Genomic DNA, 23,546 nt, shown 5'->3' with positions numbered 1-23,546 from the left:
AGCCCCCTCACTGGGGATTCTAGGCAGGGGCTCTACCACTGAGCCACAAACCAAGCTCTTCATTAGGGGAATCTAGGCAGGTGCTTATTGCTGAGCTGCAACCCCTATTCTTTTTCTGGTGGATACTAAGCAAGCTTTCTACTGTACTGCAGAGCCTTGACTCTCAGTCTGTTAACTGGTACATGCTAGGCAGACATTTTGAGCCACATCCTCAGCCCTTCCCTTGGAGACTCTACTGAGCTGTGTGCCCAGCCTTTGAGATGGGGTTCTGCTGAGTTGCTCAGGAAGGTCTTAGATTGGTAATTAAGGTTGATCTTCAGCTTGTAGCCACCTCCTCCACCTCCTCTTTATCTTCCTTCTGCTGCTGCTGCTCCTCCTTCGGATTTTTTTTTTTAAAGATTTATTTAATTTATATGAGTACACTGCAGCTGTCTTCAGACATACCAGAAGATGACATCGGATCCCATTATAGATGGTTGTGAGCCACCATGTGGTTGTTGGGAATTGAACTCAGGACCTCTAGAAGAACAGTCAGCGCTCTGAACCGCTGAGCCATCTCTTTGTTTTTGTTTTGTTTTTGTTTTTGTTTTTTGTTTTTTTGAGACAGGGTTTCTCTGTGTCACCAAGGCTGTTCTGGAACTCACTCTGTAGACCAGGCTGACCTTGAAATCACCGAGATCCACCTGCCTCTGCCTCTTGAGTGCTGGGATTAAAGGCACCATTACCCAGTTAGCTTGTAGGTTTCTTGCGTGTGCATCTGATGTTGCTGGGATTATAGATATTTGCCCCCACACATCAGGCTATTAATTTCTGATATGATCTTGGGCAAGAAAATTCTGTTGACATGACCATCTGGACAGGTACTTAACTCCTCCCACTGGAGGTTTTTATGGTGTTAATAATGTTTTTTTTGGTTTTCTCTGTCTAGGTGCTAGTATATGAATTGCTGCTGGGGAAGGGGTTTCGAGGGGGTGGAGGCCGATGGAAGGCTCTGCTGGGACGGCACCAGGCAAGGCTCAAGGCCGAGCTGGCCCGACTCAAGGTTCATCGGGGTGTGAGCCGAAACGAGGACCTGTTGCAAGAGAGATCCAAACCTGGCCAAGGTGAATTGGAGCTGAGGGAAGGGTGATGGCCCTCAGGAGGGGCTTGCCTTCCTCTCCACTTCACCGCTGTGACTTCCAGCCTACCAGGTACCACGGTTCGTGCGTGTGAATACACTCAAGACCTGCCCTGAGGATGCCATCGATTATTTCAAGAGACAAGGTTTCTCCTACCAGGGTCGGGCTTCCAGGTGAGAGCTGAGCATCCTGCCCGGCGCCTTCACGTTCCTCTATGTCCAGATTTGTAAGGAAGTAGGGGTCTGTGAGAGGAGAGGCTGGGCAGGGGGAGGGGGAGGGATAGTGAATGAGGGAGGAGGGGTGGGGTAATGAGGGAGGAAGGAGGGGGGTAATGACTGCTCTCTCTAGATATTTTTTCTACTTTCCCAACAGAATTTACTTTCTTTTCTAAAAAGATGTTACTTTTGTTTTAAATGACCTACATGTGCATGGGTCTGAAAAGGACTTTGGACCCTCTGGAGTTGGGGTGCTAGGCAGGTGAGCTGATGCCCATGGTGCTAGGAACGGGATGTCGGTCCTCTGCGTGAGCAGTGTGTGCTCCTAACTGCTGAGCCGCATCTCTAGCCCCAGCAGCCGTTCTCTGCGTCTTCTGAGACCTGTTTGTTTCTTACCCTGAACCCTGGTATTCTTGCAGTTCTTGTTCTGCATTCTGTGCAGAGCCCCTGCGTTTGCTCTGTAGTCTTTCTGCTCTCTCCCGCCTTTCCACTCTCCTGTCTAGGTCACACCTCTTCAGCTCTAAGGGAAAGCACCACAGGCTAGGCAGTGGTGGCACACATCTTTAACATTTGGGAGGCAGAGGCACGGGGATCTCTGGGTTCCTGGCTAGCCTGGTCTACAGAGTGAATTCCAGGTCAGCCAAGGCTATATAGAGAAACTCTGTCTCAAAAAAGCAAAACCAAAAACTAAATGAAAAAATTAGTATTTGATTTGTTGACTAGAGTTTTATAAGAAGTAGTTGGATAGATTTTGGATCAGGACAAAACTCCCAGCTGTTTTTAACATGGCCTCCAGTACACTTGTGTCATTTTGTGTTACATATTTATGTGAAGCGCTGTTCTCACCGTTAGCATTTATAAAATAGATGTATCAACCCAATTTAAACTCTTTTTTTCTTTTTCTTTTTTTCCCTTTCCTTCTCTGTCTTGCCCTGGCCCTGCTTGATCCAGCCCAAAGGTTTTATTTTTATTTATTATATGTAAGTACACTGTAGCTGTCTTCAGACACCCCATACAAGGGCATCCGATCCCATTACAGATGACTGTGAGCCACCATGTGGTTGCTGGGATTTGAACTCAGGACCTCTGGAAGAGCAGTCAGTGCTCTTAACCACTGAGACAATCTCAGCAGCCTAACTCTTGTTTTTGTTTTTCGAGACAGGGTTTCTCTGTGTAGCCCTGGCTGTCCTGGAACTCACTCTGTAGACCAGGCTGGCCTTGAATTCAGAAATCTGCCTGCCTCTGCCTCCCAAGAGCTGGGATTAAAGGCGTGTGCCACCACTGCCCAGCAGCCTAACTTTTTTTTAATTCTCATTATTGTGTGTTATGCGAGGACATGCACATGCCACGTGCCTGTGGTCAGAAAACAAGCTTGCAGGATGGGTCTTCTCAGCCTCTCTGTGGGTTCCAGGCATTACCTCAGGTTGTCAGGCTTGTGTAGCAAGTTGTTTTACCTGGTGAACCACCTCACTGACTCTTGCAACTTCTGCCCCTTTTTCTTAGAGGCAGGGGATGAGAATACAGACCTATCATCCCAGCGCTGGGAGGCTGAGATGGGATTGAGTTCCAGATCTTGCCTCAAAAATAAACCAGACCTAGAGCTAGAAACTCCGCCCAGCAGTTAAAGGACACACATTGCTCTTGCAGAGGACCTGAGTTCTGTTCTAGCACCATGTTGTGTGGCTCGTAACTCTTACTGCAGGGGGCACTGATGCCTCTCAGGGTTATTTGCTTGCACATGAATATACCTACACATACATTCATAATTTAAAAGAACAAGAAATCTTTCTTAAAAATGAAAAACAGGTGAGATGGCTCAGTGGTTAAGGGCACAGACTGCTTTTCTGGAGGACCAGAGTTTGATTCCTAGCACCCACATGGTAGTCACCATCGATAGCTCTAGTCCTAGGGACCCCAACTCCCTCTTTTGGCCCTCTACAGGCATTGCATGCATGTTGATGCACAGACAAAGCACCCAAACACAGAAAATAAAAAGACGAAGAACAAACCCTAACCAGTGCTTTTCCCCTCCCAGCCTGGAGGACTTGCGAACTCTCAAAGGGCAACATTTTCTCTTGGATCCCTTGCTGCCTGAGCTGCTTGTATTTCCTGCACAGACAGATCTGCACGAGCATCCGCTCTACCGTGCTGGCCATCTCATCCTACAGGATAAGGTCAGGAGGATGAAGGTTGGGAGGAAGTATAGTAAAGTGGCTGCAGGGCTCCGTGCTCACCGGGCTGCCTACCATCTTCTGCCCCGCTAGGCCAGCTGCCTCCCAGCGGTGCTGCTGTCTCCCCCACCGGGCTCCCATGTCATTGATGCCTGTGCTGCCCCCGGCAACAAGACCAGCTACATTGCAGCCCTTCTGAAGAACCAGGGGTGAGTGCTGGTGATGAGCTTTGAGGCAGAGGGAGGGCTGGGAACAAATCTTGTCCTTTGTTTTTGTTTTGTTTTGTTTTGTTTTTTGTTTTTGTTGTTTTTTTCAAGACAGGGTTTCTCTGTATAGCCCTGGCTGTCCTGGAACTCACTCTGTAGACCAGGCTGGCCTCGAACTCAGAAATCTGCCTCCCTCTGCCTCCCAAGTGCTGGGATTAAAGGCGTGCGCCACCACTGCCTGGCAAATCTTGTCCTTTGTAGGGGAACGTCTCACTAAGTGTCTCTGGCAGCTCATAGCCTCATCCCAAGCCAGGCTATTGGTTTGAGACAAAACCCCCTCAGCTCTTGGGGTTCTTTCTGGGCTAGTTATCTATGGCAGTGACCCCTGTACACGGTTTAAATATGTTGTGTCCTAGCTTTTTGGTTTTGGGTGGTAATGTATTGGAGAGTAAACCCCTAAAGCATGCTAGGTAAGCATTCTCCCACTGAGCCACACTCAGAACCTCTCACTAGGGGATTCTAAGTAAGCCCTCTGTTGCTGAGCCACATGCCCCAGACCTGTGTCCTGGCTTAGCACACATTACAATTTGATGTTATCTAACTGTGGGCCTGCATGCTCCATAAATGTTCAGTTCAGGGGTTAGCAGAATGGCTCAGTGAACACTTGCTGCTCTTCCAGGAGCTGAGTTCAGTCAGTACTCAGCACCCATGACAGGTGGCTCACAACCTCTGTATCTCTAGTTCCCTGGGTTCCAACATCGTTTTCTGGCCTCCACAGACAATGTGGCAGACAGACACATAGAAGTCTTAATTTAAAGGAAATTCTCAGTTCATTATGCCTCTGCTCTCTTCCCTAGGAAGATCTTTGCTTTTGACCAGGATGCTAAGCGGCTGGCAGCCATGGCTACATTGCTGGCTCGGGCTGGGGTCTCTTGCTGCGAGTTAGCAGAGAAGGACTTCCTGACAGTTTCTCCCTCTGACCCGCGTTACAGCCAGGTCCAGTACATCTTGCTGGACCCTTCTTGTAGTGGCTCTGGTGAGATGGGGACAGTGTATCTGTGGTTGTAGGCCTGCAGCAACTTGGATACTGGAGGTTACCAGTTAGTCTTGGTGTTACTTCGGACTTGTGACTACAGGCAAATGCTCTCATCTCTAAAATGGGGATTTGGGTGTGGAAATGGCTTCATAATTGCAGCTCTTTTTCCACAGGCATGCTGAGCCGGCAGCTGGAGGAACGTGGGGAAGGCACACCTAGCAAAGAGCGCTTGCAGGCCTTGGCAGGGTTCCAGCAGCGGGCTCTGTGCCATGCACTCAGGTTCCCCTCTCTGCAGCGCCTAGTCTATTCCACGTGTTCTCTTTGCCAAGAAGAGAATGAAGACGTGGTCCAAGAGGCTCTACAGCAGAACTCAGGGACATTCAGGTAATGGTCCCCAGGTCTGAGAGGTCCCAGGTTGCTTCTCACCAGGGTCTGAGCTTCTCCTTCTCCACAGACTGGCTCCTGTTCTACCCACATGGCCTCACCGAGGTCTGAGTACCTTTCCAGGGTCTGAGCATTGCCTCCGGGCTTCCCCCGAGACCACTCTCACTGGTGGCTTCTTCATTGCTGTGTTTGAACGTGCAGAGGTGGAGCCGAGGTGAGTGAGGAGCTGAGGGTTTGGGTTTGTTGAGGTAGTATCTGTGTAACCCTGGTTGGCCTAGAAATTACTATCTAGGTAGACCAGGCTGGCCTCAACCTTTTTAAGAGATCTGCCTCTACCTCCTGAGCTAAGGTGTGGGCCATATCTGCTAACCTCTGGCCTCTTCTTCCAGCCCAGCCCCACAGACCAATTTAGTGGCTCCAGAACCTCTCAGCCAAGCCCCAAAGAGAAAGAGAAGACGCAGAGGAGCAGCAGGTGGCAGCACACAGCCAAGTACATAGGCACTAAGTGCCTCACAGCCAGCAGAACCATCCTTACGGTGGGGACCCTGCTCGTCTGGGAGGGGTGATGATGTCCTGGCACTCTGTGTCCCTCACTGGGCAGTCCTACCAGTCAAGAAAGGTCTTTGCTTCACAAATAAAAGGCAAACTCAGATTTATGACAGATCACAGTTTTATTTTTAATGACATAAGCAAGAACAATCTCACATTCATACTAAAAATCTCAGCTACACTCACAGGAACTCAGTCTGTGGTGGGAAGCCCCAGCCTCCCTGTCCCTGTCCAGCGTGAGCACGGACAAATGTGCTCACACACCGAGGCTACTCCAGGACGCCTCTTCAGGGGCCCTGGATACAGGCCTGCTGTGGAGCTGAGGTAATTAGCTCAGACTGAATTGCAGGGAGGCCCCTTCCTTACCTGAGGCACAGGTAGAGGCTTCGGTCTTCAGACCCCCACCCATCCTCACAGGCATTTGGGACTTGAGGTCCAGCTCTTCTCCAGCTCCACACAACCCAGCCTAACCCCTGCCATAAAACATCCAACCCCAGTCACAAAGGGAAGGGGACCAGTTACAGCTACATCACACCGTTTATAAAATAAGAATTACACTTATACGACATGTCTAGAAGGAGCTCTGACCCCAAGGAGAGCTGCTGGGGCCGGCTATGCACCCCTCCTTCACACAGGCATAACTATACAGCTAATTCCTACTATTCAATAGCATTTATACTTAACCACCTCAGTGAACCAAGCTTGAAGGAATTTAAAAGGCAATTTAGCTTAAATACAAAAATAAATTTTTATTTTGTTAAAAAATGTTTAAATATTTTTTTCTTTTAATTTAGACACACGCATTCATACTTCTCCCAAAGAGGATGGACACGGCAGCCAGGCTCTGGGGCCAAAGGGTGTGGTATAGTTTGGAAGGAAAGACAGGCTGGGTAGGACCCTTCTGAGAATACACCTAAGGACTCTAAACGTGTAGCTCACTCATCTATAACTCCAAACACGAGCAGAAGACACCGTGGCCTGCGTGGGTTATGTGGGGAGGACCAACAGAGGGAAGTCTTTGCTCCCAACAGGCTCCATCCCCTGGGCTGCCAGCCCTTAAGTCAAAACACTATTGAGAATTCAGGAATCAGCCCTGTGGCTGTCACGCGGTGCCACTTTCAGCATTCAATTAGCTAGGCCCGGGAGGGCCCAGGTGATATCAAGTCCGGCATTACCAATATGCCGCCATACATACGATTCAGTTCTTCCTCCAAACTCGATTCAAGGAGTGACACACACTAACATCAGACAAACACAGTACAAGGCCTGGAAAATACAATCCCGGAGAGGCAAACTGGCCCGTGGGGTAGCGGGCAGGTGAAGAGGCAGCTAGAAGCAGTGGTGGGCGGTCTGGTCTACCTGCCCCAGGACTTCCTGGAGCGAACTTCTCCCCTGGCTCTGCCAGGCTAACAGTCTTGAGCCACCAACCTTTTAGAGGCTGGATCAGCAGAGAGCTGAAGATAAAACAGACTTGGCAGAAGAGGCAGAACAGTGCCCACTGGGGTCTCCAAGGCAAAGCAAGATTCACTGCCGTTTAAAAGGAATGAATCTCAGAGGACCGGTGAAGGACAAAGCAGCAAGAAATAGGGAGAGACCCTGAAGGAATCAGAGGAAGAGAACCACTTCTTATGACCAGGCCAAGCAGGCAAAGCTTAGGGACATTCCGTTTCCCCAGTCCCACCTGATGTACATTAGGGACCCAAGTGGGTGCCGGCAGAGATGCAGCCCACGGAAAGGGGAGGCTGCCTAGGTTACACACTAAACAAGCGCTGGGGCAGCAAGAGGACACTATGTACAGATGTTTTTTCAGTTCTCCAGCCTAACCAGTGTGACTGTTCAAGTAAAGTATCGGGCTTCTGCCCCTCCCTGGGGCACTTGCTTCCTCTAGAACAGACAGGGCCAGGCTGCCACTTCCACCCTGGCGACCGGCTGGGTTTGCTATGGAATTTGAAGGGTCAGAGGCTCTTCCTAGCAGGTGCTGAGGTCCAGATTCAGGCAAGGGATGGGGGAGTGGAGACAAGAGGCAGGCTACTTCTTGCGGGTGTGCTGCCTTCGGGCCTGAAGTCGCTGTCGAGCCCCTGGGGTCTTGGATCCCGCGCCAATGGAAAACGAAGGGGCTCCTGATCCTGGAAAGAGTTAACGAGACCTTATCAGGGAAGCTGCCACCACCGACACTGTGCTGCTGCCTTATCTGGGAAGTCAGTCAACAGCAGAAACCTAAGTGTTCTACTAGGGCTTCTGAAACTGTTGGGAGCCCTCACAGCTCTGGGCTGGAGAGATAGCTCAGCAGTTAAGAGCACTGGCTGCTGCTTCTAGCAGTCCTGAGTTCAATTTCCAGCACCAACATAGCAGCTCACCACTCTCGTGTTCTAGGGAATCTGACACCCTCACATAGATGAACATGCAGGAAAATACCAACGCACATAAAAATAAACGCCAGCACTTGGCTCCTCAAATACGTGAGTTTCCTGAGAAGACTCAACTCTTGCTGTCCAACTTCCCTGGACCCTGAGAGCCAGCAACCTGCTATATTCCTAATCACTCCTCATTCAAAGGACAAGGATGCCATGCTGGCAACAGACTGGCTGCTTACCAAAAGGTCCAACTCCAACAAAGCCTTGGGCAGGTGTTGAAGAGGCCCCAAATGAGAGGCCACTGCCTGCGGTGCCTACTCCTGGGGCAGGGGCACTCTGTCCAAAAGTAGGCGTGGATGTGCCTAAAGAGGAGAGACCGAAAAGTTAAGAGACTAGACTGTTATCAGGCCTATCCCCCAGCACCCAGAGCTGATGAAGCCAGCCTCTGCCACCCCTCCATTACACAACTGCAGTAAAAGTGAGGCTGTCAGGTAATCCCTCCCTCTTGCTCATCTCGTAGGGTCCCTCTTCTTCCCAGGATGCCCTGTGGGAATGGCCCCTGTTCTGCTGTGTCTCAACGCTGTCTTGCTCTAATGCTGCTTCCAGACCACTTCTCTTCCTTCCTACCTCAAACACCCAATAGCAATTTTTGAGACTGGGTCTTCTGCTATGTAGCCCAGGTTGGCCTTCAACTCTCCAACCTCCTGCCCAAGCCTAAGTGCTGAGATGACAGGCATGCAATACCACTCCCAGGCCAATTCCTGAGGTTCAGGTCCCAGTCTCTTATTAACAGTTCTGGTCCTTCGGAGGTCACCTGTCGATCAATCACTTCCCATCCCTAGGATCCTCCCCATCACCATTCTTAAGTGACTTCACAAGATTCATGACCTTTTAGTGCTAACAACACATACACCCAAACTCTGCTGGAGTGTTATCTGTTGTGTTTGAGTATTTGCACCAGAATAGTACTCATCTGTGGGAGTGTACCAAAGCCAAAGGCTGACACTGGGTGTCTCAGGAGTCTCTCGGTGGCCTGGAGCTATTTTGGCTAGACTGACCATAGAGTTTATGGGCTCTGCCTACCTCCACACACCCAGCATTGGGATTACAGGTTACCACCGCCTCACCAAGCTTTTTTGCATAGGAGATTGAACTCAGATTCTCACACTTCAAGCATCAGGCACTTTGACTACTGAGCTGTCTCCCCAGCTCCATCCACCTACTTATTCCAGAGGCCGCCTGAACCTCTGCAAGCTACGTCAACAAGCCTTCCACTGTCTCTCATTATATCCCCTTCCTCATCTTCCTGACAACTCAACAGACCTGCGTCCTGCCCTGGGCCATCTTCCCCAACTCACTAGAGCTTCTCTCCTATTTACCAAAGAAGTTAGCGGCATTTAGGGGCCAAAATTCACTCTGTATACAGCAGATGAGATCTCTTCCCCCTTAAGCTTGAAATTCTATTGTGACTTCTCTGAACATTTAAAATCCAGACAATGACTCCTGGCTATGACCAACTTTGCACTCTGCCAGCCTTGCAATCTCCAGCCAATCTTGCCTTATTCTCTGCTCATAAACCCACCATTCCTGCTTCTGCCTCCATGCCCTGACACGACCCTCCCCTGCAGCCTGCAGTGGGTGTATGTCTATCACTGTAGCATCTGAGAGGATGAAGTATGAAGATCTTGAATTTGAGGGCAGCCAGGGTTACACTACGAAACAGTATCAAACACACACACACACACACACTCACACACACGGAGCCGGTGAGATGGCTCTGAGTCAAGGCACTTGCAGCACAAGTCTGGTGACCTGAGTTTTAGTCTCAGAATTGAAGTAAGAGGAAAGCAGAGAACCAACTCCATAAAATTATATTCTGAGCCCTGTTTTTGTTTTTTGTTGTTGTTGTTTTGTTTTTGTTTGTTCTTTTGTTTTTCGAGACAGGGTTTCTCTGTGTAGCACTGGCTGTCCTGGAACTCACTCTGTAGACCAGGCTGGCCTCGAACTCAGAAATCTGCCTGCCTCTGCCTCCCAAGTGCTGGGATTAAAGGCGTGAGCCACCACCACCCGGCTTCTGAGCCCTATCTGTGCACCATGGTAACGTGCAGGTACACATATTCGTGCATGCACATATACACACTATAAATGACAACAGCTGAGGAGATGGCTTGGTGAGTTAAGAGTGCTTCCTGTGTAAGCATGTGTAACCATATAGAATAAAGCTAAGGATGACTGTATACACCAAACACATGAACCACAGGCATCATGTTCTTCCACTCATGAACCTAGACTCAATTTCCAGCACCCACATGGCAGCTCACAGGTCCCAGGTCTAACACCCTCTTCTGACTGCTATAGGCATCAGCACAGATGTGGTATACAGACATACACACAGCCAAAAAACCCATACACAGATCTATCTTTTCAAGTGCATGTATGCATACACTACAGTGCTGTGGAGGCCAGAAGAAGGCATCAGAGACGTGAAGCTGCAGCTACAGACAGCTGACAGTACCTCATGTGGGTGCTAGAACTAAATTTGGTCAGGAAGTCTTACCCACTGAGCTCTGTCTCCAACCCTCCAGAAACCTTTCCTCCCCTCGCTAGTTTGGATTGCCAGTTGGCCTGTAACAGTGCAGACTAGTGTGCACTAACCCTTAAAAGGTTTGCCAGTCTTACCTCCAAACACAGGCTTGCTGTCTGCTGTACTGCCCACACTGAAGGCAAAGGGTGAGCTCTGGCTGGGTGCACCTAGGGTGTTCTGACTCAGACTTCCCCCAAAGGAGGTGGTGGTGCCCGTGGTCCCGCTCTGTCCAGATCCAAAGCTGAAAGTTCCAGAGGAGGAGCTGGTGCCTGGGGTGGCACTGAGCCCAAAGCCTGCACTGCCAGCAGGAGCTGCCGAGCCCCCGAATGTGAATGGGGACGGGGACGGCGCAGAGCTGCCAAATAGAGCGCTGCCGCTCCCACTGTTAGTGGTCTGTGTGCTGGCAGCGGTGGCGGCACCAAAGCCAGAGGTGGCGGCTGACCCAAAGGAGAACACCGGTGTGGTGCTACCAAAAGCTGGCTGAGTGCTGGCAGGGGTGCCAAAGGTGGAGGCCGCAGCTTTCAAGCCCCCGAAAGCTGGCTGTGCAGCACTGCCAAAGGTGGCTGGGGCTGGGGCTGCTGATGGAGCTGAGGCCACAGAGTTGCCAAAAGTGAAAGAGCTGCCAAAACTTGGGGCAGGTGCTGGCTTGGTGGCCCCGTCGGTGGCTCCAAATGTGGGCTGTGGGTTGGCTCCAGGGTAGGTGGGGAGCGCAGGTTTGGCACTGGAGCTAAAGGGAATGTTGAAGGTGGGGGTGACAGTGTTGCTGAAGGTCAGCGTGGGCTGGCTGGTGGTGGCAGGGGCCGAGGTGGAGGTGGTGAGGGTGCTGCCGAAACCACTGAAGCCACCGCTATTGCTGGCAGGAGTCTGGGCAGAGCTGGCAAGGGACTGGCTAAAGGAGGTGCCTGCTGCAGATGCTGCTGGGGCAAGGGGCTTGCCAAACTGGAAGATGGAGGCCAGTGCTGGGGCGGAGCTGGAAGTAGTAACAGCAGGGGCTCCCCCAAACAGAAGAGACTGGGAGCTGGACGTCATGGTGCTACTGGCAGTGCTCGCTGCAGTGGTCACACCAAAGCCAAACACAGGCTTTGAGGCAGAGGCTGTGGTGCCAGGGGCCACCGTGGAGGTGGCAGTGCCCAGGCCAGTGAAGAGAGGAGCTGATGTGGCTGTGGTAGTGGCGGGAGCAGTTGTCTGCTTCAAGGAGAAGGGAGTTGACAGGGGCATGGCTGTAAATGGCTCCAGTCTGTCAAAAATGGGCTTGAAAGTGGGAGCTGCAGTGGCGGCCGTCGTGGGGAGGGTGGTGCTGGATGAAGCTGTAGTGGGGGCTGAGGAGCTAGCTGGCAGGGGGCTATCACTCTCACTTTTAGGTGTGGCTGGAAAAATGGGCTTAAACATGGGAGAAGCACAAGCTGGCCCAGGAGTGGCAAGGGAGGAAGAGCTGGCAGGCGGACTCAGCATCCCAAACAGCATGCTGGGCTTTGGAGTTGGGGAGGGAGCTGTGGAGGCTGGGGTGCTGACAGACTGCTCAGCCTGAGAGACTCCAGGGGACTTGGTGTCAGTGAGTGGTGGTGTAGATGAAGCAGAAGCCAGCCCCAGGAAGGTGGCTGTAGGTTTGGAGTCTGAGGAGGTGCTGGCTAGGGGCCCTGTCAGTGGTGACACAAGAGGGGCCAGGAGGCTGGGTGTCTTCAGAGGTGAAGGGGCTGCAGTTGTTGCTGCCTCAGCAGGTTCTGGGAAGAGAAGGAAGTGAGGTGAGTCCTGAGGATGCCTGAGGGTGGCACTCAGCATGCCTGCACCCTCCAGAAACCACCACCATGCCAGGACTCAAGACGTTTGTGATCCACAGATTCCATTAAAGACAGAAGGGGAAAGCTGGGGAGCCTCACTGGGGCTGCATGTGTGATTATGAAGGAAAACATTAATCCTGCAACTCTGCACTTCCTTACCTACATGTGCCTGTTTATTGACAAAGACCCATCCTACCAACCCAGCAAAGCAGTGTCATGTCTGCGCTCTAGTGTCAGAAGCTACACAGCATGTCTATGTGCAGTAGCATGAAGGCACTAGCTGGCAAAGTTCACCAGCCTTACCCAGAGAGAAAGGGATTTCAGTTATTCTAGGCTTGGGGTCCAGAAAGCTGTTGACACCTTACAGGGCAAATCTTGGTCATCCTGTTCACACCTCCCAAGGAAGACAACATCCTCAATTTCTTGATGATACATACTCAGGGTGGCTAGGGCAGCTGCCTTTGAATCATGAACCCGCTATTACAGTCCTCCCTGTGCTTCCAGGGCATTCTGAAGCCGTGAACTGACTCCAGTCATGTCAAAAGCCTGTAATTCCAGGGCACACTCCTCTGCTTACCTGAGGAGGATGGGGCCGGAGACTCCTGCATCTTCTTCAAGCTCTCCAACAGTGGGTTAGAGCTGGGAGCTGCGAGGGAGGCTGATGAAGCAGCAGGGCCCACAGTAGGCAGGGTGAATGTGAAGGGAGGGCTGGTGGCAGAGGGGTTGTCAGTGGCTGAGGTGGAGGCATCATCTGGAGAGGAAAGACAAGCTCTTTACATGGGAGTCCCTTCCCTGACCTCACTGGTGGCTCACGGCCTGTGCTCCAGCACTCAGAAATGCAGGCAGAATGGGAGGCTAACCAGTTACACAGTAACACTATTTTCACAAACAACAGAACTTCCATGTCCCACAGGAAAGTATTGGTGACAGTTCCTGTAATAAGACCCCTAGTGGAATCAGGGAGAACAAAACTCCCAAGAGCTGGTTGTAATGGTACCCCCATCTGGAACCCTAAACTTTGGAGGCTGAAGCAGGAGGAGGATTAACTCTGAAGATAGTTGGATAATGAGACTCAAAACTAAATGGAAAATCAAGTATTCTACTTCTCTTCCACGGAAAACTGAAACAAATACAGAGACCCTGTGGAGCATGCTGTGCTCCAGCCTTACCCGGCTTCTCCTCTAAGACCTTGTTAAACCACTGCAGTGAGGCTTTCCTCTCCATGTCCAGGTCTTCAGCAGTGATGGAGTAGCCAAGCTCAGGGGGTGGAGGCTGCCCAAGAGAAGAGAGATAGGTTAGGCCAACCCCTAGAAGCTGGAGAAACCTACCCCAGACTCCCTGAGACTAAGAGCTGGGAAGGATGGACAAGACCTACCAAGGTGAGCTGGTCCCCTCGCCGGGAGGGCAGCAGCTGAATCTTGCGTTTGCGTTGCCCTGAGCTGCCAGGAGTGGGTGGGGAAGTCCACAAGCTCTGCTTCTTCCCAGTGGCTGTATCTGTAACTACAGACGGAAACCAGGGTTGCTGGCCTCCCTACTCAAGGACAAGACAGTTTTATTGGAAGAGATTGTTTTCTGAAAGTTCCTGCAATGTCATTCCAAAGGTGCACACAACTACAACTGCTTCTGGGACAGCTGTGACCCCAGTCCTCAGAGCCCAACACTGAGCTCACAGCCTGGTAGTCCTCACACTCTGCGGTGGACTGTGTGCTGCCTTTCTCCAAAGGGCCAGACTCTTCCATACCCCACACAGAGCAACACGGTTAACTTCCACTGTAAATGCTACTCTCAGTCCCCATGGCTTCTCAACTTACCCTTTTCTCCTGGGGACTCCTTGTCTGTCACCAAGGGCGCTGAAGGACTGGACTGCTGACATGGCTCCTCCTCTCTGTGGGGATTGTGAAAGCTAGATTTTGAGAAGGCCTGGAGGCATCAGGGCACCTCACGCACACAGTAGCACACTCCTACATGGGCAAAGTCTAGAAAGACCATGGCTCTAGGTGTCAGTCTATCACCATGCTACAGTTCTTGTAGAAACAAAGGCAGGCAGCTGACAGAGGCCATGAGCAACCAGCCTTTAATCAAATAGAGAACAAGAATCTGCAAAGCTTTACTCAGAGCCTGTCACGTCCAGGGCCCCAGACTGCATCTTTAGGCTCTAACAGCGCATTAGTGCTAGAAGCGAGGAGTGAAGCTGGTAAGAAAGCAGGCCCATGACAGACAGACAGACAGACAGACAGACAGACAGACAGACAGGGAAAATAAAAAAGGCTGGGTGGCAGGTGGGGCCAGACACAGACAGACCTGATCCCCGAGGGAGCCGAGCGCCAGTGAAGGGTGAGCTGGGGCCAGGCTCCCTGCTGTCCCGGTCCACTCTGCACTCCACTCCCAGTGGCCTCTGCACCACTCCCACTGGAGTATGAGACAGAGAAGGGACCCCAACCATCAGCTGCTCACACTGTAGGACAAGGACACAACTCTCTAGCAGGCACTTTGCTGCTCTTCAAGGGTTTGACTCTTTGATTTGCTGAGTCAGAGAAAGCAGCCCGACAACTAATCCCTGTTAAGCCCATTGCCCCTGTCCACACAAAGTGACCAGAAGGCAACGGTGATCACCTTGTCTTCTTGGCTGGCCTCTCCGGCGTCTGGGAGCGGGAGGAAGCTGGGCTGGAGAAGGGAGACGAGGTGGGACCACTCCTCTTCCACAGCTGCAAGTCCAGGAGAGACACATCTGAGACTATTACTCACTATGCGGCTATGCAGGCAGGTATTCTGAACTGGCCAGGCAGAAAGGCACACACCTTTAATCCCAGCACTAGGGAGGCAGAGGTGGGTGGATTTCTGTGAGTTCAAGGCCAGCCTGGTCTACATAGTGAGTTCCAGAACATCTAGGGCTATTAAGAGACTAAGTCTCAAAAAACTAAAAAAGAAAAAAAGACAGCAAAACTACAAATAATCTTTTTGAGAAGCTGGAGAGACGGCTCAATGGTTAAGAAACACTTGCTGCTCTTAAAGAGGACCCAGGTTTGGTTCCCAGCATCCACACCAGACTGCTGACAAGTACTGTAACCCTATTTCTAGGAGATTGGATGCTTCTGGCCTCTGTGAGCACCTGCATGCATGTGGTGCCCCTAAACTCACACAAGCTCAAAAATAAAAAGTTTTCTTCTTTTTGAGACCATGTCTCACTGCATAGCCCTGGTGGCAATTTACTATGTAGACCAGGCTGGTCTTGTTAGAATATTCCACCACACACTGCAAAATAATAAACCTTAAAAAAAGAAATTAAAAAAAAAAAAGGTAATACTTGGATTCATTATATATTTCAATAAAAATCATCTACGGTAAAAACGGTGTAGTAAAAAGTACACCCTCTATTTTTGTAGATTCTGACATTCCATGAATATGAATATTAAAAAATACAAGCTGGGCACGGTGGTGCAAGCTGAAAACCTAATATTTGGGAGGCAGAAGCGGGAGGATCAGTACTAGTTCAAGCCTAGCCTGAGCTTCAGGACAGCCAGGGATACATGAGACCTCGTCTCAAAAACAAAAGCAAACACAAAAGGTGACTGATCTACCTGCAGGAGCCTGTGCAGCTCCTAGTGTAACACTGAATCCCAGGTGTGCCTGACAGTGGAGCTACCTGGCTTCCCTACTTATGGACACTAACTCTACACAAGAATGACAACTACTGCATGTATCAAAACTTACACCAAATTCTAGATGCCTATAAATCTTCTTTATGTTCCAAACTTAACAAACCGTTTCAACTAAATCAGTACCATTTACTGCACTGTTTTTCATTGGTCCATCTGCAGGTTGCTCTGTTTGTACCATGTTTGCTTTCTGTTTATTTGCTACTTAAGGCTTTGTATTCTGGTTAGCCTACAGACAGGCTCAGTGCAAAGCAACAGAGGGTGGGCTGCATCTCTTGCCTGTGGCCCTGAGACATACCTGTGAGACGCCACGGGTGGAGCTATAGGAGCTGGTGATGGCATTGCGGCTGGAGCTGGGGATGCCTCCTGTGCACGTACTCGTCAGGGAGCTCACAGAGGACGTGCGAGACCGTTTGTTCAAGTGGTCATCTGAGCTCTGGGAAGCCAGACTTCTCTTCAGGGAGCCAGGCCTAACAGAAAGAAGAAGTGTACATATGCTACTGCAGGTGTGTTGTTCTATTATTTCCTCCATGGTGACACACCTTTCTGAATAAGCCTGAAAGACGATCACAAGGTCCAGCGCATGGGCACTATCAGCAGACGGTATGGCTGCCTGTATCAGACAAAGTGATTGGGTAAAGCACAGCATGGGAAACACAAAGAGGAAGGGTCAGACCTTGACTGTGGCGTCATGGGGACAACAGTTTAACATCTGTCAATGATCCCTCAATGAAGCTGCTAAGAGAAAAATCAGAGTTGAACCTCCAACCAAAAGAGAAATCTCCCATAATCCTTCTGGTCGACCTAAGTTACCTAGCCCTGCTATGGTATGGTCCTCTTATCATTTCCCAGGGCAACCCGCATCAACTGCAAACCAGTTCACTGACGACTGCAGCAAAGTGTGCGTCTTCTTTCTTCCTGCACATCCTCTGCAGCAGAGCCAGCCTTTGTCCCCTCCTTCCACTTAGCATGCCATCATCTTGGCTAGCTCCCAGAGACCTGTGCTTCCTTGAGATAGTCCTGTAGGCTGGAGCCTTCAGAGCCTCCTCTCCAACCTTTCTCGGTTGAAGGGCCTTTCATACCTCAGTGGTCCACAGTGTGTTCAAGTCTCCCACAGTGCAGTACAGTGAACTGAGTACAAGGCTTGAGAAAGCCTTTTCACCACACTAGAACCTATTTCCATGTAAACTTTCTCTCACACATTTTAAACTCAACTGTAGAGACATTCCGTATCACAGCACTTCACGTACTGCAGAAGCCGTGATCCGTCTGCGAAGGGTCAACTGTAGCATGTTAGTGAGTAGAGTGAGACAGAGCAAGCCGTAGACGCTGACTTACTGATCTACTCCGTGGTTCCCATAAAGCACCGCTTGACCGCCCATTTCTAAGCATCATTTCAACTGCTACTTTGGAACAGAATACCTGGAAAACCAACAGGCTGTTGCCCTTAACAACCTGAACACAAACGCTTACACCTGTCAATATAGTACGCCTTTAAAACGACCTGACTACTCATGCGTCTGTAAAATCACACTTGCTTGTTGATCTCACCTCGTAGTTTAGATGAGCAGAAGATGAGACCACGAAGTGACCCATGAGCAAGGTCTTTTAGGAGCTGCCTTGGTTCAGTCAACTAGTGACTGCAGGTATCAGAGTGCTTACTTCAGAAAGATCACCACAACACTAACTAGCGCGATATATACATAGCCATTATATACAGTCTGCAACATTAGCACCATATATATGCATACACACACACACACACACACACACACACACACACACACATATATATATATATGCATGCATGCAAAAATGTCATTTAACACGGGCCCTCTAGGTATTTCACTCATATTAATGGAAAAACCTGAAAAGAAACTGGAGAGGAACCATCTAGTCCTGGCAATTCGAATGTTCCTGCAGATGAGCGTGTGAGGTGGACACAGTGCAGCCGCAGCCGCGGTCAGAAGCACCTCTCCTAAGCAGCAGCATTCTGTCACCGAGGATCACACTTACTTAGGCACAAACGCAGCAGGGACTCCGTTGGCCACAAGGGGCTCGAATGCTGAATGTCCACTCCCACTGCTATCATGGCGCCTGTGATAAATCAAGAAAGTCCTCCATGAAACACTGTGCCTGTCCTCCCAGCCCCTTTCATTCCCTGGACCTTACACAGTGGAACAGGAGAACTGACCCTCACAAACTGTGCTCTGACCGCCATGTGTGAACCAACTCACATACAAACATGTAAGAAAACAAAGCATTTCTTCATACTCCTGGGGCCCAGCACCACCTCTATAGAGTATATGTTTCATGCTAAACAAGAAAATTTGTTTCAAACCATTCAGTTCTGTAAATACATTGCTATAAGATTGACCTAGTAACTAAGAAACAATCAAAACTCTCCAAAATGCCTCAACTATTCAAGTGTACCACAAGGAGAAACATTTTGAATCAAGTTCTTGTTATTCTGCCGAAACTACACCATTACATAGTACATAGCCTCAGGCTGTGTTTAAACTTCCAACCCTTCTGGCTCAGCCCTCCATGGTGCTTGGGTTACAAGTGCCAGCTACCACACCCCACACACTTATCAGGTTTTTAGTGGTTAATTTTGTATCAAGATACTACAATCATAAGTTTAGCTACATTACAGGTAGCAGTTCACATACATCCAAAGGTGTAAGGAAACCCCTATACATCACACACAGAGGGTACACACAGTGTCAGTGATCACTGCTACATTCCAACTACAGGAAAACCACTGAATCTTCAGCTACAGGTGCACCGGGGTCACGATACAACAGTTGTCATTTCCTCCCTGGCCATTGGCCGTCACTCCTGCTTAGCTATGGGGCATCAGCTTACTTGCCATTCCTGCAACTCCTCTAATATCCTGTAGTCTATACATGCAAGTGCCAGTAAGATTTCCCTAACTAGTGTGAGGCATGGTAATGCGCATATATAACCCCAGCACTTGGGAGGCTATGGCAGAATGATTATGAATTCCAGTCTAGCCTGGACTACATAGTGAATTACAAGCTGGCCTGGGCTATAAAAGCTCTGTCTCAAAAAGAAATCAAGAGCAAAATCTCCTTCACTTCCTTTTGTCATCCAGTATTGGAAATGATCAATTGAAAATCTGTCAGTTATGAGTAGTCCAGGCATAGGGGATGATGGCTGCAGCTATTCTTCCTAGATGTGTGGTACACCGTGTCCTAAAAGAGGCCTCCTCATTCCTAACACTGTCCTTCTGGCTCTCATACACTTATAATCTGTAATTACCTTGTTAGCCATTTAAATAAGTAGCCTTGCAAGGAGTGTTGGCTCATGGAGAAGAGACTGACCTTAAGCTCTGAGACAGCCTGATCTAGATAGCAAGAGGTAGGCCAGGGCTACAGAGCAAGCCCGACTCAAATACACTCAGGCCAATAAAATACAGTAGGGCTGGAGAGCTGGGCCGGTGTGTGTAGGGTGATGGCTTGAATGCTATCCTGGGCCCACACGGCAGGAGGAGAGAACCAGTTCCTCCACGTTGCTCTCTGGCTTCCACATATCTTCTGTGGCAAGTGTGTACGCCTTCTGGACCCCCTCCCCCACACACAATTAAATGAATACAATGTAATTTTAATTTCAGAAGTTGAGGCTGGAAGAAATGGCTCAGTAGTTTAGAGCCCTGGATGTTTCTGCAGAGGACCCAGGGTTGATTCCCAGCACCTACACTAAGGTTCTTATATCCGTAACTCTAGTTTCAGGAGCTCTGAACTTCTGAACTCTTTTGAACTCCATGGGCACCAAGCATATAAAAAAGTAGTAAGAAAATAAAATTTAAAATCCCAACCCCCCACACCTACCTATATATACGTGTGTATCTGCTTATGTATATATGTGAACACACAAATTTGTTTGCCTTGAAAATCCCATAAGGAAGAGGAGTAGGGCCTAGCACACAATAGGTGCCTGATAAGCATTTGTTGAATTATAAAAAAAATGCAGAGGGCTGGGTATATGGTCAGTGGTATAGCCTCTGCCTAGAATTGTACACTGAGGAACTAGGGGGCTGTGGCTCGGCAGGCGAACACTTGCATAGCATGCAGTAGGCCCGAAGTCTCTTCCCCAGGACCACAAAACAACCACCAATTAAAACAAAGGTCATCTCCTAATGACCCTCGTTAACCTTCCCTTTGCACACACAGGAAGCTGCTGTCTTTATCTCACTAAATTTTCAGATACTAAAGAGGAAATTGGTTCTGTTCATCACTGACAGACCTATTATGCCTTTCATTCAACAACACTATTGGTATTTAACTCAAACAACAACAAAAACAAACAGAACCACACAACTACAGGGGAAAACTTTGAGCATTTACTTTTGAAAATAAAACAGATTAGTATCCCAGGCAGATAGCTGGTCATACAGGCTGAGGTAGAAGGGCCCAGGAGTTCAAGGCTAGCTCGGGGCGTAGAGTATACTCTACCTCAGAACACTGGGAGAGGAAGGGTGAGTTGAGTTGGGTTGGGTGTTGGGTGAGGGCCACAATGCCAATGCAGGTTTAAGTGCAGGAGGATTGAAACTTACCTAATCCGTGCCTTAAGAGGTAATCAGTATTAAAGCCGCTATTACCAAGCTGCTCCAAGGCTCATACTGGAGCTGGCCTCTACACCTCCATGGTAATCACCACACTTAAAATTCTCTGGGGTCTCCCACCCCAGGAAGGCAGTTTAACACTACAGAGACCACCCGTTACCTTCTCTTGTTTTCCTGGCCTTCAAGGTGCAGCTGGTCTTCCTCCGCCACTGTCCTTTTCTTCTTTTCCTTGAGGGCGTTCAGCACAGTCTCCTTCGCACAAGGGTCTGGGGTGTTACTTGATGTTGAAGACAGTGTTGTGTCGAGTATCTGCTCTGGCCTATAATGAAAGACAATATTCTGGAGATAGGATATTTTAACTACCACGCATGGACAAAACAGAAACCAGAAGCTAAACGACAAGCAAAACCTTAACTCATCTACGGGTAGAAACTATCATGACTACTAAGACTGGCATGGCAGCTTGTGCCTTTAATCCCAGCAGTGAGAGAGAAGCAGGAAGACCATCCTGAGTCTTGGGACAGCTTGAGCTACTCAGTCAATTTTAGGCAAGCCTGGTCTATGAATGTGTGTGTGCGTGCGCTAGAGAAATGGACTGAGAGGTAAACAATCACAGGGATTGGAGTTTAGACCCAGGACCCATGCAACCATCCAGGTATCCTGCATACCCTATAAACCCAGCTCCAAGGGGAAAAGGACAGCTGGGGCTGGAGTAGCTATGGAAACATGAGACAGACTCTGGCCTGAAAGGAAAAAAGTGAGAGCAATAAAAGAGTCCTGAGGCCTTCGGGTCTCCACACACAGGTACAGGTGCTTACTTGCACACACAAGTTTGTACACGTACACACATGCGCGCACACACACACATACACACTCAGTTACTCACTCACTCACTCACTCACGTACTCACATTGGTGATCGAAACAGCTTGCTGTCTGGAGGGGCAATCCTCACTGTCACTGGGCTGCACACCATCCTGGAATTCCGTGCAGACAGCACGGCCTTCTTGTGGCCACCATTCCAGCAGACAGTTGGAAGTGCCCCAAGCAAGGAATACTGGGCTTGCTGAATGGGATATCGTCTTCGAGGTGTTATGACAAACCGACTGGATAAAGGCCCACAATCTCTGTGGAGAACAGGAGACAGACACATGCTGCAACCACAGTCTTAGAAAAGAACACCAAATCCAACTGACGGCAGAAACAAGAGGCATTAACACTTCTCTTCCAGAGAATATCAACTTCTCTCTCATTTGACAGTGCTAGCAATGGAACCCAGGGATGTGTGCATGCCAGACAAAGCACTCTGTGACGCTAACAGCTCAGATTTTACATTTCTCTAAGCAACAGGGAACATAGCATTTTTATGGCAAATTTCTCCCATTTCATCCAAAGGCAGAAAATATCAGTTGTTTAATGGCTGTCTCTATCACAGATTTCATTAAATTAAGAGGGAAACTGAAAACCTTGCCCATACAGGTAATTCGGAGGAAAATCACATGCAGTTGGAATGTGTAGGAATAGTTTTTTTTCCCCTAACTTGTGTTCACCAATCACCAATTCACAACAAAAATCGAACATTAACAGGTATTCATCACCTCAACTAAGCAGACTTATCAAGGACAGTGAAATGTCTTGAGTGGGTAAAGGAGCTTGCTGCCAAACCTGATGACCTGAGATCAATCTCAGACTCACGTGGAGGGTGAGAAAAGACTCCAGCAAGCTGTCCTCTGATCTCCACATGTATATCCAATAAAAAAAAAAATGCTTTTATCCAGAATCTGGGCTGAGTGCAGTGGAGCACACCTGTAATCCCAGCACTTAGTAGGTGGAGGCAGGAGAATCTGTAGTCCAAAGTCACCCTCACCTACAGAGTGAGTTCAAGCTACATGAGATCCTGTCTCCAAACAAAAACAAACAAAACAAAAGGCTAGGGAATGGATAGGATGCTTGTCTGCTAAGAATGAAGCTGTGGGTTCGATCCCAGCACAGCATACAACCTGGTGCGAACCTCCAATCCTGTCCGTGAACTCCTCACCCAAGTGGAGACAGGAGGATGTGTTCAAGGACAGGCTCAGGCAAAAAAAAGGGTTTGAGAACAGACAGCCTACGCCACCAAATATCCTACCTTAAAGAAGAAAAAGAGTAAAGAGAAAGGAGAGTCATGGAAAAAAGGAGAAAGGGCGTAGGGATAAAAAGAAGGGGGAAAGGAAGGTGAGATCAATTGGATTTTCAGGTTGAGCCCTAGGTTAAATCATCAGCCTCAGAGAGCCACCCTGGGAAGATCGCCGGGCTTACCGGTGGGGCGGCCTCCGAGAGGACCGCAAAAGTGGGGTGGGGAGCGCGGGGTAGGCGTGGTGGACTCGCTGGGCCGCCGCCGCCGGCGGGGAGCGTGAGGGTGGGCGGCGCCCCGGCCTGTCCCTAGGGTCCTGCGGGAGGGCAGGCTTGGGCGGGCCTGGCTTGCCCAGGTAGCTGCCCATGAGTAATAGCTCAGCGGGGTCGGGGCCTCCAAGCGGGCTGCGGGGTTCGCAGAGGCTACCGTTGACTGGCGACTTGGCCGGAGGCGGTGAAGCGGTGAGAGCGGGCCGCGGGTGACGGCGCGAGTCACGCACGAACGACGACAGGCCCCTCGGGCCGCGGGATTCTCGGCTCAGGCCCCACCAGGCCGCGCTCGCCCCCACGGCCAGCCAGGCCAGCGCGGCCGCCGCGGGCACTAGGTAGAGCGCGAGGCCGAGCAGCGCTAGGCCGAGTGCCGCGGCACCCGCTGGTCCTCCGCAGCCGCGGGCCCGGCCCCGGCCTTCCCGTACGCCCAACGGGGGGCGCCGCCGCTCGCCTCCGTCAGCCGCCGCAGCCGCCGGAGCCGCCGGAGACATCGCGGCTCCGCGCCGCGGAGCGGACTTAAATATCC

The 23,546-nt window shown here is 50.1% G+C and overlaps 2 protein-coding genes across 3 annotated transcripts in view; one reads left to right on the top strand and one right to left on the bottom strand.

Annotated features, from left to right (window-relative positions):
• Positions 1-6,444, top strand: part of Nsun5 (NOP2/Sun RNA methyltransferase 5) — a 7,403-nt gene extending 959 nt beyond the window's left edge. Inside the window, exons 3-10 of one of the 2 annotated variants that reach the window (XM_028765902.1) lie at positions 929-1,103; positions 1,183-1,291; positions 3,369-3,507; positions 3,598-3,713; positions 4,568-4,746; positions 4,920-5,130; positions 5,201-5,344; positions 5,520-6,444. In XM_028765902.1, the coding sequence (XP_028621735.1) occupies positions 929-1,103; positions 1,183-1,291; positions 3,369-3,507; positions 3,598-3,713; positions 4,568-4,746; positions 4,920-5,130; positions 5,201-5,344; positions 5,520-5,628 (1,182 nt within the window). In that variant the 3' untranslated portion in view covers positions 5,629-6,444. The remainder of the gene's footprint in view (positions 1-928; positions 1,104-1,182; positions 1,292-3,368; positions 3,508-3,597; positions 3,714-4,567; positions 4,747-4,919; positions 5,131-5,200; positions 5,345-5,519) is intronic. The other variant, XM_028765903.1, reaches the window with a different exon arrangement.
• On the bottom strand, positions 5,783-23,546 carry LOC114619956 (nuclear envelope pore membrane protein POM 121). The gene is made up of 13 exons (XM_028765901.1): positions 22,937-23,546; positions 21,550-21,765; positions 20,800-20,958; positions 18,068-18,148; positions 16,350-16,521; positions 15,009-15,100; positions 14,207-14,280; positions 13,771-13,895; positions 13,565-13,667; positions 12,973-13,146; positions 10,713-12,338; positions 8,273-8,395; positions 5,783-7,805 (listed from the first exon to the last, which is right to left on the bottom strand). Exons 1-13 carry the CDS (start codon positions 23,509-23,511, stop codon positions 7,708-7,710), a joined length of 3,618 nt encoding a protein of 1,205 aa, XP_028621734.1. The 5' UTR covers positions 23,512-23,546; the 3' UTR covers positions 5,783-7,707.

Source organism: Grammomys surdaster, unplaced genomic scaffold, assembly GCF_004785775.1.
Source record: "Grammomys surdaster isolate TR1022 unplaced genomic scaffold, NIH_TR_1.0 166, whole genome shotgun sequence".
Classification (NCBI taxonomy): domain Eukaryota; kingdom Metazoa; phylum Chordata; class Mammalia; order Rodentia; family Muridae; genus Grammomys; species Grammomys surdaster.
The sequence above is the reverse complement of the archived record's forward strand: the minus strand, read 5'-3'. Positions and strand labels throughout refer to the sequence as shown.